General features: G+C 49.8%; 1 protein-coding gene across 1 annotated transcript; it reads right to left on the bottom strand.

Annotated features, from left to right (window-relative positions):
- Positions 1-3,646: 3,646 nt before the first annotated feature.
- LBH (LBH regulator of WNT signaling pathway) lies at positions 3,647-16,047 on the bottom strand. Its single transcript, XM_069799979.1, has 3 exons — positions 15,833-16,047; positions 14,939-15,041; positions 3,647-6,183 (listed from the first exon to the last, which is right to left on the bottom strand). Exons 1-3 carry the CDS (start codon positions 15,856-15,858, stop codon positions 5,974-5,976), a joined length of 339 nt encoding a protein of 112 aa, XP_069656080.1. The 5' UTR covers positions 15,859-16,047; the 3' UTR covers positions 3,647-5,973.
- Between the last annotated feature and the right edge of the window lie 1,496 nt (positions 16,048-17,543).

Raw genomic sequence — 17,543 nt, 5'->3', positions numbered from 1 at the left:
GTTAATCTCCCAGGGCTTCCCACCAGCCCCGGGTAGCTGTGACCCACATTTCCTAGAGTGGTACCAGAGCCTCATCAGTGGATTTTATTGTGCTCCAGGCCCACCAAAGTAATTTCTGTTGATGGCATTTCGCTAGCAAGGGTTATGGCTCATCGAACTTGAAGACGCTTTCAGGCTCTGAAGCTCTTCCCCAGCTGGTCTGTCTCCAGTTCTGGCACCCAAACCACACCAGGGTATTACAAGCAGCTACCCCACGCTTTGAGCTCGTGTCGTGGCCATCCATCGGTGCAGCACGACAAAGCTGAGCCCCACTCACCCCTTCCTCCAGGTGAAGTACGACCAAGCTAACATTAGGAGCTGCAGAGGGGCACAGGCACCCCAGGGTATGTCCTGGCTGCACATCCAGCCCTTCAGGCATGAAACCACAGACCCACAAAGGACCTTCGGCAGCGCAGCCCCCCGCTATTGCACCTTACAACCCTGTCCCCATCCTCCTCCTCTTTCTGCCCCCAGCTAGCAGCCATCCACGGTGCCCTTCCTCACTTCGCAACGGCTCTCGTTTTCTCCAGCTCTGCTCATCAACAGGTTCACACGCAGCGCTAACACCCATCCTAGGCATTTCCCGAGTGAAGCAGCTTTTTTCTGCTGAAGGTATTGGGCCTGAAACCTCTTCCCCCCGCCCCCCCAAAAACAATGCTCACAAGCTTTCATTTTTGTTATGACCAGTTTGAGCTTACTTCAGCAGAGCTGCTCTCCAGCCGGGCTCACACAGCCCTTTCTGAAGGTGGATGATAGCTGTAGCTGTAGAAAAGAGACACCTTTCTAACCAGAGCGGCTGAAAAGCCAATGCCGCTGTGCTATCAACCCTGCTGGCCTGCAGAAGAGCCCAGGCAGAGCTGCGGCTCAAGGGATGCTCCACACCTTCACACACAGCCCTTCTGCTGCAGGGACCCCCGGCACGCTTCACCCCTGCCCAAGCACACGTGGGCAAAAAAAACCCTAAATGGGTCACGACAGTGCTCATCCACCCCCAGCCTTTAATCCAGCTTTTCACCAGGAGACCCTGAAACACAGCAGCGACAACTTTGCAGCAGCAAGATATGTAGACACATACTCACAACATGCTCCTGGAAGCATAGATGCATTTACACAGATGCTGCCAACCATGGAGGCATCAGACAGGTGCATAATTAAACTCTGCAGTGCTTCTCTCAGGTCCAGACTTTTGCTTTCCTAAACTCATTCCTCTTCTGTCCAAACATAAGCAAAAAGGCATCATTTGAACCACGAAACGCCCAGAGCTTTTCTCCTCAAGAAAGGATTTAGGGACAGTAATTGCTCTTGTTCATACAGAGATGCTTCGTGCCCAGGATTGCTTTTTAAGAGCTCAGAGCACATGCGTTAAGAGGCCATTCATTGCTCCTTGCATCCCTGGGTTTGATCCAAGTGACTAGGCTAGCATTTGGGGGATTTTGTTCTAGTTTTGATTGTGCCTCAAGGCATCTCAAAGCAGATCAACATCACAGGGATGAAACTCCACGTCCTCAGCTGCTGGGAACTTCCTACAGGGACTAAAATGGGAAGGAGACAGCTCACCTGGCAGTTGGAAGACAATGCTGGTTCTCCTGTTGCTTGCAATGATAAGGAGGAGCATGGTTACACCAGAGCAAGACTTGGACCTGCACTAAGGGGACCTATATCCAGGGGGTGGCTGCTCCCCATGTGCAAAGCTGCTGATGAATTATCTTTGTACTCCTGCAGAGCAACAATTTTGCCTAGCTGCACCCAAATGTAGGCAAAGCCAGATGCCAAAGGTTCATCTGTGCAGTGCGTTTCAAGTGACTGTGTGCTTTGATGAAGCTGAACAGAAGTGGAAACACACCAAAAACAACAAATGAAGTATTTGGGAGAGCAAACACAGGCTGAACTAAGCAGGGCAGCAGTGCACAGCTTGCTGTGTCATCAGTTGCAACTACAGGGCAAAGCTTTGAGGAGGACAAATGCCTCCAATTTAAATAAGAGCCAGAAGAAACATTGCTCTATGTGCAAAGAAAGGTCCTTATGCTACCCACCACGTTCTTGGGATGACTCAGGGTCACCTATTCAGCAGCAAGCCCATTTTCATTTGGTGATGCAAGTTCCAGTTTGACCATAACAGCTGGAGCCAAGGACCAGGAAAGAACCTCCTTCTCCAGCCAGCACTGCTCCAGGCAGATACAAGGCAGACCCCCAGGCAGAGTGAGCCCCACTCAGAGGCCAGCCCTTCTGGTCTGGCCCAAAAATAGCACCATGCATCAGGAAACAAAGTGAGTGGCTTCATTCTGACATGAGCCTGAAAAACCTGTTCATGTGAGGCACATGAAAGTAGCAGACAAGTTCAATTCATTTGGAGTTTCCCTAACCAGTGCTGCATTTTAATCAGAAACATTCTGGGGCAGGACTGAACATCTTCACTGATTTCAGATCAGCACTTCATCTTGGAAATGCTGCAGCAGCTTCTACAAGGAATGTAATTCCATGCCTGAGGAGGGAACAAAATCAAGGCACCTTAGCTAGAGGTTAATTGAAGAAAAGGAGAGGCAAGCTTCAACATTGCATTTATGTTTCTATGGCATAAAACACGCACAAAGGTTGAGCACAATACAATTCATCTTTGAACCAGGGGGCTCATGTTGAGCACGCCCCCAGTTCAAGCATTAAATCTGAGGGTCATTAGTCAGTGTATTTAAACCAGTCTCATGTAAACCTAACACTGTAGCCTCAGCCCAGATTGTTTGCATAGGTAAGATTAGAGTCTGTTACTTGCCAAATCACAAGAACTTCTCTCCATGTATCAAAGATAGGGGTATTCCAGGGCATTTGCTTCTTACCACCTGGTTTTAGTGGAAGATTGAATCCCATTAAGTACACAGTTTGCATTACTGAATCCTGGCACAGCCAGATTTCTACACCCATGACACTGCCTTGGCACCAAGCAAGTACAGAATCGCACTCAGAAACACCATTTCCTCAAGGTCTTCCTCTGGCAGCACAGGGAGCTGCAGCACACAGCCACTGGTGTGTGGCAAGGTATGACCGACTACTCAAGAAAAGTCGACCTCTGGACCCAAAATGGCCAAAGCAGACAGGCAGCTCAGCTGAGACCCGAGCAGGACAAGCATGGCAAGGCATACCTTCATGCTTGTTGCTCAGCACAGGGTAAGAGCACACACAGGGAACATGCACAGGTACTGCATTAGTACTGACAGCAGCTATGAATAGCCTCCGCTCTCCATGACCTCATGCTCTGTAAGGTTAGGTAAGGGGTTAGACATAGTTTACAGATAATTATAGATATACAGATTTTTCAGGACCAAGTAAGCTGGAGCACCACTTTGCTGCAGCCTTTCACACAGCAGTAAGAAACTGTAGGAAGATGGAAGGCAAATAAGTTGATTTAGGCTTACAATCCCATAGGACATGCTCCATGGTCAGCCACATGCATGAACCAAGTGTCTACAGGTTCACAGAACAACCTCAACTGACAGACATGAGTCTCTTCAGATATTTGCACGAGTTTGCAAGTCAGCACACCTCAGAACTGAAACACAAGGACCAGTCACTATCCAGACCATCCCAACCCACTTGGGCAGTAAGAACAAAGCCGTTATGTTTGGAAAGCATTTTCAAACTTTATTTACAACTGTCACAGTGACAAAAATGTAGTTTGAAAAAAATGCTAGCTTCTCCCTGAGGCTCAAAAAAGAATTACAGAAATATAGAATGTATATCATACAACAGGAGGAGTTTTACTGGAGTGCTTTGTTCTTTAGATACGTTCAACAACAAATAGAAATATACACAATACTTCCAAAAAAAGGATGCAGACAGAAATATGCAAGTCTTTAGGGCAGACAGCAGGTCTGGAGTCCAAGGATCGCCATCTCATTGCTGCCCACATGGTAATATCTTTGATATACAGCTTTGACTTGGTGGTACAGACAGTAGAGACCAATAGAGAGTAACACTTAGAAGTAAGACAACTGGCTGGTATGCAGGTGTACAAGCTCATTCCAGTAAGACAGCAAGACTAGAACAAGCATTACAGATACAACAGCTGAATCCATCGCTAGAGAAAATGATATCACCACATCATGACCATTTGGTGATCAACCGTCTATCAAGATGGGCAGGGAGCATGTAAAACTGGGTCTGCATTGCTGGACCAGAGACCAGCTGCAGTGTAGGAACACTGAATTTCTCCTGCTTTGTGCTAACTCATCTCCAAACTCCTGTCTGTCTGAAACAGTTATGCAGAGCTGATAAATTATTGCCATTACGTTTAAACACAAGCAAGACAAGACTAAAACAATCCTGCCAATATGTTAAAAGCAGTTCCCAACCCCCACCAGCGTTTAACTACTCATGAGGTATTAAAAATACAAATACACACATGTCCAAATAGATTTTAAAAATGGAACCGGTTATAAGCAAAGGGGGGTGGCATTGGGATTATTATGAAAGTTTGGTTAAGGCCTTGACATTTCTTTTTCTCTTCCATGAACCCAGATTTGGTTTAGGTGGTAACTGTTCTCATGCTATCCCAAGACCGACTGGCTCCCGAGCTGGTTCCCAAAGCTGCGAGATCATCACTTTCCAGGAAAGCAGCAGGTTACCCTGTCTGGCAGCAGACTGGCCTCCTCCCCAAACAGAGACAGATGACTTCTCCTTAAAGCAGGAGATGGTGAAGAGGGGACAACCACAGACTTTGCAAGCCAGTCTGCACTTCATTAAACACCCATGAATGTTTTGCCCTCGCTATGAAGCAATAAAACCTCTTGTCTCAGGACATCCAGGCTAATCCTCTCCCAACAGACCCCTCCCGCAAACCCCCCTTTCCCACCAGTGATCCACACGAGATCTGGTGTTTCATCTTTGGATTACCTCCAGGTCTGGCAGCACTCCCCACCATGCACACCCCTACCAGCCTGTCCGTCCTGCACTGAGGAGGCCTTGCAGTGCAAAGCTGGAGGAGATGCCCCATCCCAGCCCTCTCAAGCCCGTTGACCAGCAAGTTGGAGACATGAAACCCTACAGCCTCAAGGACACCAAGGTAAGGAGGCGTAACCTCCACCCTCTGGCTTTGGGCGCTGTACGAGACGAGACTGACCACAACAGCCTCGGCAAATAGAAGAGAAAAATCCGAGGTGTTCAAACCTACATAAGCTCTTGCTGCAGACAGAAGCGTCTCTATATCTGATGCGCATTACCTCACGCTAACCACCTGCAAGATAAACTAGGGCCTCGCAGTAGAGATGACAAGCAGCAGCCTAACATTATCCTGCAAATACAGCTGTTCAGCATTGAAGAATCTAAAGGCAAACAGAGGGGGAGAAAACAGCTTTGGGAAAAGTGGCTGGAAAACAGGCTCAACAGTGAGAGCAAGAAACCCAACTACTCCTATGGACACTCACGTTACCCTAGGAGGTGCCGAACCGGGGAGAGCTACAGACCCCTCGTCAGTAGAGCATTTGCCATGCTTTGCTACGGACACCCTTCCACCCCCTGACACACAAAATACAAGCTGTAAGAAAGGCGAATCTGAGAGATTACAGCTCTGTTCTCACACTTTTAGCTGGAGGCAGCTCCTGGCCAAACGCTGCTGCCTCCGACTTTCCTCCCCCTCCCCGAGCTCCCCCCTCCAGCGGTCCTCGCGTGGTCACCCTCTGCCATGTGCTTGGAATTTCACTGCTGCCTCCGCCTCGGAAAAATACAGATAATGATCTCGAGAACAGCAAACATTTCTCTGCGTTACTTCCTTCCTCAGGAGGTCTGGTGACACCGAGGGCTTCAGTTCTCGATACAGAGAATACAAGAAAACTAAGATCTCGCAGGTGCAAAATTGAACTTGTCTTTTTTTTTAAAAAGACTTTCAAAAGAATTGTGGCTCTTCCTTCAGAAGGGTGCAGTCCCTTGCCTTTCCTCAGATGCCATTTATTGCTCCTTGTTGTCCTTCTTTACATCTTCACAGTTTTCTTCTTCCTCTTCCTCCTCTTCCTCCTCCTCCTCCTGCACGAGGAACTCTTCGGGTGGCCATCTCAGCTCACCACTCTCCACATCACCCTCCGTCGGCTCTACCACGATTGAGGGCAGGCGGTCCTTCAGCTTACAGTAACGGTCAAAGTCCGACGGATCAGGGAAGATCTGAAAGAGCCAAGAAACAAGCCTGTGAGAGGGGCTGCATTCACACAATCTTAGCCAAAACCCAACGCAAGACACTCCGGTCTTCAGGGCAGACTGGTCTGGACACAGAGTAAACCACTGAGTGATGGGAAGATTCTTGAACTTGTAAATAAGCTTCTCTAATCTCCGAGTATTGGAAATGAGCACTGCCCAAGAGGCTTCCAAAACCCACGCTTGCTTGGATAGCACTCAGCAAACAGGCACCTGCCCTTTTGGGTATTTATCCAAACGCCTCGCTCCCCACCCAGCACCGCTTTTGCATTGATGCTCCTGTGTTTGCACGCTGAGCTATCTCGATCAGAGGATCTGAGATCTCATTTCCTGCTGCTGGTCAAGCTGCGCACGAGAACAGGCTTGTGCTCCGGGCTGTGCTGCTAGAAGGGAGAGGAGGCACTGGGCAACCCAGCGCTACAGCACTCCAGACCCTCGCAGCAAGGGCTGGCATCTGGTAGCGCTCCAGGTCCACAGCACCAGACTGAAAGAGAAGGTCAGCTGCATTTTGAGAGAGAATTTTGGCAGCGTGCTGCATGCTACAGCTACCACACATCAGCAGTGAAACTCAGCAGGAAGACACTTGTTTTATGGAAGGGTTGGAGACTGGGCCGTACTTCTTAAGGCCAGAGGTACCTGTGGCACAGCCAGCAATTATGCACCACATTCCTCGTGCAAGGTATATGAGGACCCCCTTCTCTCCAGCCCCCCGAGGCACACAGAGCCGTACCTTACCCCTTCCCTCCCACCCATAGCTTGCCACGTGGATGCACAAGCTCATGCACTGCAGCAGCACCAGGGCCACTGGGATGCACGCTTTGATCCTACTAGGAACTGAGGCAAAGACACAGGTACAGGAAAAACCACCACTGAGCAGGAGCTTTGCTTGACTAAATTGCAATGCGAACAGAAAAGGTTGCTGTTACTTATAGGGGTGCCCTACTAGGGGACCAGCTTCAAACCCCAGCTCATCCAGAAAAAGAACTGCTGGGTGACAAGAATCAGTTGCCGTATCGGATTCCTGGTTCATAAGCAGAGGATTAAGCAATTACCACCTGTTTATTTCAAACAGTTTTATCAGAGTGCGCATTTCACCTTGCAATTGCATTTGAACACCCCAAAGAAGACAATGACAAAATGCATTTTCCCCTCAAGGTTGTAGGTGGGGTGAGGAGTCAGGCACTGTACTTTTCTTTGAACACCAGCTGCATTCAAGTGAGCTGTAAGAGCATCCTTGCAGGGAACTGCACTGCCAGCCGCAGACAGGCACGCTGCTCATGGGTGCCTCAGTTTGAGAGCAAGATCTGATCTGCTTCGTGGTTCCAGTTACGAAAGCAGGTTCCCCATCCAGGAGCCCCGAGCATTAACCACGAAGCATCACTCTTCTCGTGCCAATCATGCAGGTACCCACCACCTTGGGAAGCCCTGGCCCAAACCCCAAAGGGGAACAACACCCTATCGACTCATTCTTCAGCCTAGCGACTATTAACTACACCACTCCCTCCTTGTCAATATTTAGACTTCTACTGTTCAGCCACATTTCTCCCTCACATCCAAAGTTTTGTGGCAACCAGGTTACTAACCTGAGAAAACCATCAGGTTGCTACTTAACGCAAAGTCAGGCAAGGTAACTGAAGGTCACGCACATCACGGGGGCTGTTCGCACACATCCAGCTCGTCCTGGGGACAGTGGTGCAGGAGCCCAGCTCCCACTACAGCACCCACCATCCATATGCTTTTCAGGTGCACAAGAGTGAGCGAGGTCTTTGAACACGGCCACGTTAACATGGGCATTGCAGTATGAGCTACTTGCTATTAGTCAGGGCTGGTGCAAGCGAGACAGTAACTGTTTCTTGGAGCTTTGTGGCTTCTGCTCGGCCAAACAAAGGCCGTTTCAGACACGTGGTACATTACTGGAAGTACAGTCCATGGCTCTTAAGCATCAACTCGTTATCTAAACTCAGGATAGGAAAAAAATACCCTTGACACTACATGGTCTAGAAGGTTGCAATGGAAAAAAGAAGTGTAGTTCAGGAGGTTACATAAGCTGATAATGTCATGAAAATAGCCTCCTGTGCAAGAAAAATAGCAGTATAATAATTAAACTAACCTTTGGCTGCTATCATTTTAAGCACATTAGGTCAAATTGGAGCAATTTCTTTGAAAATAGCCTGCCAGATTTTTTTTCCAGAAACTAAGTAGTAGTCATTTCCTTACAAACAAATATCCCCAAAATGTGGTGTGCAGCTTTTTTAATAAAAAACCCCCGAGCACAATCTTATCTCAAACAGCTGCAGGACAGGCCGAACCCAAGAAGGTCAGGATTTTTTCCACTAAGTCATGCTTTTTAATCATCGAGGCAGCATGAAGTGAGATGTTGCAACTGCACTTTCAAGGGGTGTGGACAGTCAATGGAAAAAAGTATACAAAGGCAGATTTCCTCGCATGTGACAAGCAGGGCAACACAGCAGGCCAAGCACTGGGACCGAAGGAAAAAAGGTTTCAGATTAAGACTGTTTGCACATCTGGGGAAGCTGGGTGGAAAAGCTACCCCAACCAGCCTCCCTGCTTACTCCAAAATAAACTGCATTGCCAGACACTTTATAAAAAAGATAAGCAAGCACCAGCTTTCTGCTGTCCCACACCAGCAGTGACATGCTGCATTTTTTGGTCCCATATGCCTAATCTGGTCCCACTCCAGATTTAGACAATGGGAAGAAAAAAACCCACACTCTAAAACTTGCAGCAAGGTCCCCACTGGGAATGCAGCAGCTCAGCTCTGACCTGTGAGCTCTGCACCCTTTGGCACAGCAGCCAGGACAGCTTGCCCAGCAAAACCTGCCTACAAGCCTTTCTGCTCACATTACCCAGCTCAGGTATGTGGGAGGAAGACTTCACATCTCCCCACCACTCAAAGAGCACAGCAGCAACAGGTTAACTTCTCCCCCCCATTTATCAGAGGGAGCCACCCTGCACACAGCTGAAGCAGATGCCTACTTCTGCCTGATCTGGTCACTCAATGGGAGACAAGTGACAACCACCAACTGGTTGGGAAGGCTATCTAAAAGCAAATTTAGCAGCAATTCAGAGGTATCTTCCTCCCCCTCACTTGCACAATAGAGCACAAGGGGCCGTGACTGCTTCTGCAGAGCCCCCCCTTCTGTAGCTGAGCCCCAGCTCCTGGCCCATGGAGACACATCCAACACCTTTAGAGCCCACAGAGGACATGTACATTGCTTCTTATGCTACTCAACACAGCTTCTCACTCGCAGCAAGACTGGTTTTCACAGGCCTCTCCAGATTATGTCTTGGGAACTGCTCTCCTCATGGACTGATCCAGATCACATACAAATCAACCAAACTCTTGCCTTGCAGCTGGAAGGGGCAGTGAAAAGCAGAACTTGAAATGAAAGCTTGAAATAATTTTAGAAAGATCATGTTTGCCTCTTTTTCAGATGATCTAGCACTACTGTCCTTGAATGAAGACTTGGCAACAAAAATGGAAAGTTTTCATTGCCCTGGGGAGGCTAATACCCTCTCTCAGCATTCACAGGGATGGAGAAACACCAAAAGCAGGAGAGATGTCAGTCAATTAAGAGGATTAGCTCAGCACTACCATAATCCAAGTGACACTTGTAAATTCAAAACAACTTCCACATGTGTACTCCATACCAACACCCATGGTTAAAATGCTTGCCTCCCCTCTCATGAGGCTGAAAATTATATCAATTATATTCCAGGGAGAATAAGGCAGTAAGATCTTTCCCAATTAGGTTACTGTTTTGGGGGAAAGCTTTGCTTCACTGTGGTAATACTACACAAGACTGCAAAGTCTGTACTGAGAGGCATACCATTTCAGGTACAGGATCCACCCGAATGTATCCATATCACTCATCCTCCCAGTACTAGAGAGCTAAGCTTTGTGCCTCTTCAGCAGTATTCCAGCCAATATTCCAAATCCCAAATCAGCATTTAAGTTCTTAAAATAAAACTTTACTGCCATTGAGAAGCATGGCAAGCTCACTTCAGGAAATACTTAAATTATCTCAGTGTCCTCTTTGGAGGAATTTTCCAGCTGTAAGAAACAGTGCTAATACAGATGTTTACTTGCACAGTAGTCATGACTTGAAACTGAGCTCCATCTAGTATGCACACAGCAGCCTGTGACTCGGGTTTATGAACTATGACAACTCCTCAGTCACAGACAGATTGCCCTATCTTGGGGGACAGTGGCAGGGAAACTTCATACATCATAACAATTTTCTGTCAGAGTAACAAGGCATCAAGTAGGGAAGAAAAAAACATGCACTGAGATGTTCTGATTAGCTGCTGTCTCCAGTTTGCATTTCAGTGGAACACTTTTTTGCATAGCATAGCAGTGAACACGATTGGTTTTGGCTCCGCTTATCCCATATCCTACTTCTGCTTTCCTTTAAGGTCCCAGACTCTGGAATACACATTGACTCAGCCTACTAATCTTGTCTAGTAACTGTGCATCAGATGTGCTATATGAACAAGTTGCCCTAAACTCACTTGCTATCACCACCATTTATGCAGCCCAGTCTCAAGCCCTTGCGCAGCAGCAAGCGCCAGCTCTAATACAGAACTTCCCCTGCACAAATCAAGGCTGCACAGACACGAAGCACCCTACAAGCAAACAAGACAATTACAGAGGAAGCTCAATTTCCACCCTTTGCCACCAGGCCCTGGGTCAGTAACATGTTGGTCCCCCAGTTTCGTTGGGGGGATGCAGCCGACGCAGCTCAAACCCCTCAGCACCAAGCACCACAGCCCTGTGGGGAAATCAGTGCTTCACTGGTGCTGGTGAAGAGGCCTTCCATTCACCAAAAATGATTTCCCCAACAAGGCAGACGACCCAAGCTTTCGCCATAGACACTGGATGGAGCGTTAAGCCTATTTACCTAGATTCAGTCTGACATGATTCACAGCTAGCGGCGGCTGTGATTAACCGAGACAGATCCCAGCATGATGCGATCATGACTTAAAGAGCTCAAGCTCCCCATGACAACCAAACCCCAGCTGATGGCATGAGGCAAGCTCAGCCTCCACAGGCCAATCTCCTAAAAGGGAGCCTAAGGTCCCACAGGACCAGCGAGCCGGCCAGACAGCCGGTCTGCAGCAAAGTAGCACACTCAACTCAGGACACAGCATTTGCTCAAAATAAACACTTTTGGGCATCAAAGTGTCCTCAGTTGTGCTCAGACCCCGCTCCACTTCCAAGAAGCAAGGGAGGATTCAGGTCAAAGCACTGTTTTGACAACAGCTCCACAAAATGATTAATTCAGCCTCGGTGTCAGTGGCATCGTTTGTGCTGCTGCGAGATGGCATCAGAGGACAAGCTGGCAGAGGGCTGCTGAGGCTTTTCAGAGAACAGGTATATCTAGGGGCTGGAAAACAGCAAACAGTACATTAGCTCCAAGCGGCAGTGAAAAAGGCCCGGCTCACCGGAGATTGCCAGGCAGGAAGCACATGAAGCCCTCCATAGGCACATCTGTTTGTAGCAGGGGCATCTTGAGCCATCAGCTGCATTTCAACGAGTTTTTTGTTTAGTAAGTCCCATGGGAATTATGGGACATCTATTAAAGATCCAGAAATAGCTCTTCACTGCAGGCACAAGACCCAGCATGACATCATCTCTTCAGCTGCATCTTCTGTTTTGTCTATGCCACCCTGTTCTGAGACTCATGCCCCAATTTCACCATTCACTTCTGCTCAGGCCCTCTGAATCTGTTGGCTGAACCATCTTCAGGCAGCTCAGAGACCAGCTTTATGTTGCAAATACAGTAATAAAAGGTGTTTTACATAGAAAAGTTTTGAAATTAGCACATTAGCTTACAAGCATTTTGCATATTAACTGGAAAAAGGCATTTCTATGCTGAGAAAGCACATTTTGCAAGTGAAACTGTTGCTAAGCCTGCCCAGGCAACTCAGTTATCACCAACACAACTTCTGCAGTCCGAGTTTTCACATCGTTGCTTCAAGAGCAGCGATGGCCAGCCCACCAAAGGCCAGGAAGCTTCATCAGTGGGTGCACACCTTCAGCTGATGTCTAGACAGAGAGACACCGCAGAGCATGAGCGCTGGCAAGGCAGCAGAGGAGGCAGAAGGAAAAAGTCAAGAAGCAAAGTTCCCTCCTTAAACAACAAGACAGACAGGAGCCCTGAAGTTCGGTGAGCTCCACAGTACAGAGGAATCAGATCACTGAAGTCTATACTCAGAATATGAGTTTGTTTCCTCAGTTTAATTCCAAGTAAAGGCAAAAATACTTTGAAACAGTACTGTTGGTCAGACAAGACTGTCTGCAGCAGATACTGATGTGCTTTACAGTTCCAGCAAAGCTGCTGTACCATCTCCTTTGGTCCAGAGAGTTTCATGTCTCATATGGTGGCAGAAGCAGCCCCCAGGCTCACAGCTCACATCCTACGGACCAACTCCCCAGGCAGTCCCTGCTCTACACCATCTGAAGGGGGACATTTTGAATCTCAGTTTGAGGTCACCTCTGCAGTAAAATAAATCCAAGTTCTACTACTAGAATAAGAGAAAGTTTTGAAACTAGAAGCTTGCCTCTCCCAGTTCTGGCTCCACTTTTTTTTTTTGCCTCTCCTAGCCAGCCAAGGGCCGTTACACTCACATCGTGAGTGCCCAACTCTGCAGATGAGTGGAGGAAGATGTTGCAGCTTAGAACAAGTCTCAGTGTAGGAGCAGTCATGCTCCATTAGCCCTGTCTGGTTTTAAGTTATTGAACTCCAGCCCTCAGACTAGCATACAATTTTCCATGTACCAAACTCTCTCCATCAGCAAGATGAAGCACAAAGTGCCAAAGTCTGAGGCAGAACAGAGAGTTCAGGGTGCAATTTGCACCAGGTTTGTCCCTGCTATTCTAACTTGAGTTTTCAACCCTTTAAGGATGCTTTCAACTTACCTTGATTTTACACTGTGACACTCTCAGCCTAGCAGCCAGGGGAGGAAGGCTGAAGCCTGTTCCCCAATCCTCTTTACACTAACCTGATTTAGAGGCAGACCTCACATACAGCCCACACACTGCACGTGCCCCATCAGGATCTTCCACTTCAACACCTCAGCCCTTGCTGCCATCAGTTTGGCTTACATCAAGGTGAAGTACTGGCAGGCAGTTCCCAGCTCTTGCAGGCATTTGAAAAAAGTCTATGATGAGACCACTACAGAGAACAGATCCAGGATGCAAAAGCCCTGCATAGACATGAGTCGTCACCATTTATGACTCACACCTTCAGGTTCAGCTGCTCCACTCAAAACTGAACAGGCCTGTTCCCCAGCTGGCCCAAGCAGACTTATCAAGGTCATTAGCACTTGGGGAAAAACCTCACTGAAGCGATCGTTAGAACAAGCAGGGCACATAGGTTCTGCCTCTCACTGGAAAATTTAGATAGGTAAATAGAGGCTTTTGACCTGACTGGGTTAAGCCTCTTCATGTGGTGACCCATAAAGACAACTGAACATCCCATGCAGGCTCATTTGATTGCTTCAGGTTTAACCACCACTCTCATTGCTGTACACTCCCTCTATAGGAAAGAGAGGCCATATGCTTTCCACTAACTCAAGCACTGAAGCACAGCTATTTCCACACACAGGCAATAAACCAAACAACTTGCACTACCCAGATCCAGAATTCTGACCAAAAAAAGCAATGCATCCCCCTTCCCTCCCCGCAGCTTTGGCTTCTACTGGAGGCCTCAGCCATGGCCCAAAGTTCATTTCATGCTTCAGTGCACTGTTACTGCCTTGTAGCTCATTTTTCAGACGTAAATATGCTATCATACAACAGTACACCTCATTTGAATGCACACTTAGAGCAACTGCCTCTGTGCAGATTGTGTAACATCTGTGAAGGAAGAACCCTGCATCGGGATCTGCCGGTAAGGCCACCAGATGCCAAGTCATCTGCATGCACTCAGCACCTGTGTCAAATCTCATCAACAAGTCTCCTGGAAGAGTAGGAAAACAGGGATCTAGTAGGCTAAGATGCACAACCTACCCTTTGATTAAGTATAAGCTAGGAAATGAAAGGGATATTGAGACTAAAGGATTAAGGCTCAAGCTAGTTTCTAAGACCACCTCTTCACCCCAGTCGTTGATCTAGAGGTTAATAGCTAATTACTTTGTTCAGAACTTTCAGAAGGAATGCAGCTCACGCCTTCAGGTACTCGTATCTCCAGTGACATTTCAAGGCTTGTTTAGGCTGTCTCCAGCCTCACTGCATCTTATGGGAGACCGTTAACCCTCTCAAATGGGCCCATCAGTCAGGAAAACAAAGAAATACATCCAAAAAAATGTAAATGCCATACAACCAACTCCCTCCTCCTCTAGGCAGATCATTTGTATGTCGTGTTAGAGAGATCTCAAGAGCCCTCTCAGCCCATTGAGCGGTGCAAACCCTTCTTTCACCGATCTCCCCATCTCCCACCGAGCCCCCATGAACGCTGAACAAGTGGGGGCTCGATCACTTTGGCAACAGCCAAGTCCTTTGCCAATCCAGCCTGATACCGAGTGATATTTTAGACAACCAGCTCCTGCCAAGCAAGCATTCCAGTCTGTTGACTAGCTCTCACTACAGCAAGACCTGCTATTAGGTCAGGCTATGGAAAGGTACATTAGACCGAGTCTGCGGTCCAGCCCAGGCAATTCCATAGGGGATTACTGCCCAAGCAGCCAGCGAAGCACTTACCTGATACGACAGCCCATCCTTGCGGGGGCTTAGCCCAATCTCATCCATAGCTGGGGTGTTCATCATCACTTCAGTCATTTCAGCTGATCTCAGATAATCAGAGCTAGAAACAAAAGACAGCATTCAAACGGTCTGAGGGGCTCTGGGGGGGGGCTGAGCAAGATGTGAGTAGCATCGGGAAAGAAAAGCAAGCAGAAGAGGCTGCCGGCAGGCTATTTCTGGTCCCTTCCTTCCTGCCCCCCCTCGGAAGGGGGTGGAAAAAGCTCAGTACCTCGGAAACCGGCGCTACATCCCCTGCCCCTGGGAGCAACTCTCTGATTTTGCTCCCCAAGAGAACTGCTCAAAAACACCCCGGGAGGCTTTAACAGCAGCGGTTCCCTTCTCACTCCACTTCCTCCAGCTCTGCCCCCTAAGGGGGGAAAGTAAAAAAACAGAGTAAATAAGTGCAAGCGCTGGGGGTTTGGGGTTGCTTTTTTTGCTTTTCTTTTCAGCTGGTGTGCTTTAGCTCCTGCTGACTTATTTTACAACCTCAGGGACTTCCACACCAGCGGAGCGCACGGCGCCAATCCCAGCTCTGCTTTTACAGCCTTAATGGCATTTCCAGCTCGAGAAAGTGAATTCCCGCAGTTCGCAGCTCCTCTAGTGCGGCTCATCCCGCTACAGCTCGGCTCTCGCCCCCGCCGCCACCAGCCTCTTCTCCCCCCGCTGTCGGAAAAAAAATCACGTCCCGGGGCTTCACGCCGCCCCGCTCCATCGCCTCCTCCCGGGGCACACACCGCCGCCGCGGCGGGGACGGGGCGAGCTCCGCTTCAAGCCTCCCACGGCCACAGCAGGCAGCCTGCTGGCGTTAGAGCCTCCCCTCCCATCCCCGCCACGCGTGAAGCACCCACTCACCAGGGCAGGGGACACAGCACAGACATGAAGTCCCGGCGGAGGCTGCCCCGCGCCCTCGGGGGTAAGGGGGGGGGGGGGTGGCGGGACGGGCACCCAAGCGCACGGCGCTGCCGCACGAACAGAACGACCGAACGGCACCGGCGGAGGCTGCGGGAACTGCCCGACCCCGGCACTGCCCGACCCCGCCACCGCCGCCGCCTCCTCCGGTCTGAGCTCGGCGGGCGCCGCCGCGACGCCTTAAATGGCTCTGGGGGGCGGGGCCCGAGCCCGCGTCCCCGCCCCCCCTCGTTTGACGTACACGTTTTCATGAATGGCTTCGGCGCGCGCCGCCTTTGCGGTGGGGGCGGGGGGGGGCGGAGACGGGGCCGCGTGTCTCGCGAGCGGGAGGCGGTGGCGGGCCCGGCCCGGTTCGGTTCGGCCCGGCCCGGTTCGGTTCGGGTGCCCCCGGTGGGAAGAGGAAGGTTTATTGTTTGTTACTCTGGCCCCCCCAGCACACCCCCTCCGCCCCCCCAAGCCGTCTCTGGCTGCCGGCCGGCGCGGGGATCCACCGAGCATCACCATCACCCGGGCCGGGGCCGGATTTAACCTGCGGGAGGCGAAACCCCCTTCGTGGTGGTGATGGGGGGGGGCTAAGGCAGAGGGGGAGGGCTCCGGTACACGTTCGTGGCCCGGAGCGGTGGCAGTAGCCGCCCAGCGCTGCTCCTCGGAGCGCCTCCTGTGCCCAGCACCTCCAGCTGGAGTAAAAGCAGAGGGAGAAGCTTCAGGAGGCCGAGCTAGATTTAGCAAAACAACGTGAATCAATAACGGGAAGGCGCAGGAGGAGAAGGAGGCGAATCCGTTTGCTGCCCCGGGGCACAGTGGGCAGCTGTAGGTGAAGCAGGTTTCCTTCCTTCCCCTCCAGAAACTGCTGGAAGGCAAACCCCGTCTTTGGGCGAAAGGCCTGGGCACCCCCAAACCCAGCTGAAGTCCTGACTGTGTGCATCCATCGGCTGCTGGTGCTCATGCAGCCTCCTAAGGAACGTGTCCTAAGAACAGGTGCCCGCTGGGCACAGCTGTGGGGCACGGCGTGGGCCAGGCCCACCAAGGCTGCCGAGAGATGCTCAGTGGTTTTGGGGACTGCTCTCCCTTCTCTTTTCTCACCCAGTGAGCAGTATCTTGCTGTGTGCTGGCAGGTGAAGTTTCGTGCAGGGCCTGGGTTTGTTCCACCTGTTGCTCCACGCCGCTGCTCAGGTTTTGGCAGCAAAGCGGGTAAGCAAGCACACAACTCCAAACTTTTCTGGCAGTTACCGTGCTGCACCTCCAAACGCAGAGCATACAGCTGCTGCAGCACTTCATATACGTGTCTATGCACGGGCATATACATGTTATTTGCGTCAGCGTTTAAATGCTAACAAGTGCAAGTTCAGTGTTTCCGAAGGGAAGCATTGCCCTCAGCTCCACTCAGCCAACCCCCGGACTGTACATAAATGTGTACATACATACGTGCATGTGTTTCCTCAGACCGGATAATTTAATCTTCTTAGATTTGTATTATATAATAGGAGCGTATGTGGGTGTTTTACATCAGGCTTCAGCAAGCTGCTGCTTTATGCCAGATTAAAATGAATCACAAGGAACTGATCTAGCCCCTGCCGAAGCGTGGAAATTCGGGTGGGTGCGGGTGAGCTCGCTGCGAAGGGCTACCGGCAACCTTCTGCGGCCTTAACAGGAG

This window comes from Haliaeetus albicilla, chromosome 13, assembly GCF_947461875.1.
Source record: "Haliaeetus albicilla chromosome 13, bHalAlb1.1, whole genome shotgun sequence".
NCBI classification, from domain to species: domain Eukaryota; kingdom Metazoa; phylum Chordata; class Aves; order Accipitriformes; family Accipitridae; genus Haliaeetus; species Haliaeetus albicilla.
This window is presented reverse-complemented; position numbering and strand designations above follow the sequence as displayed.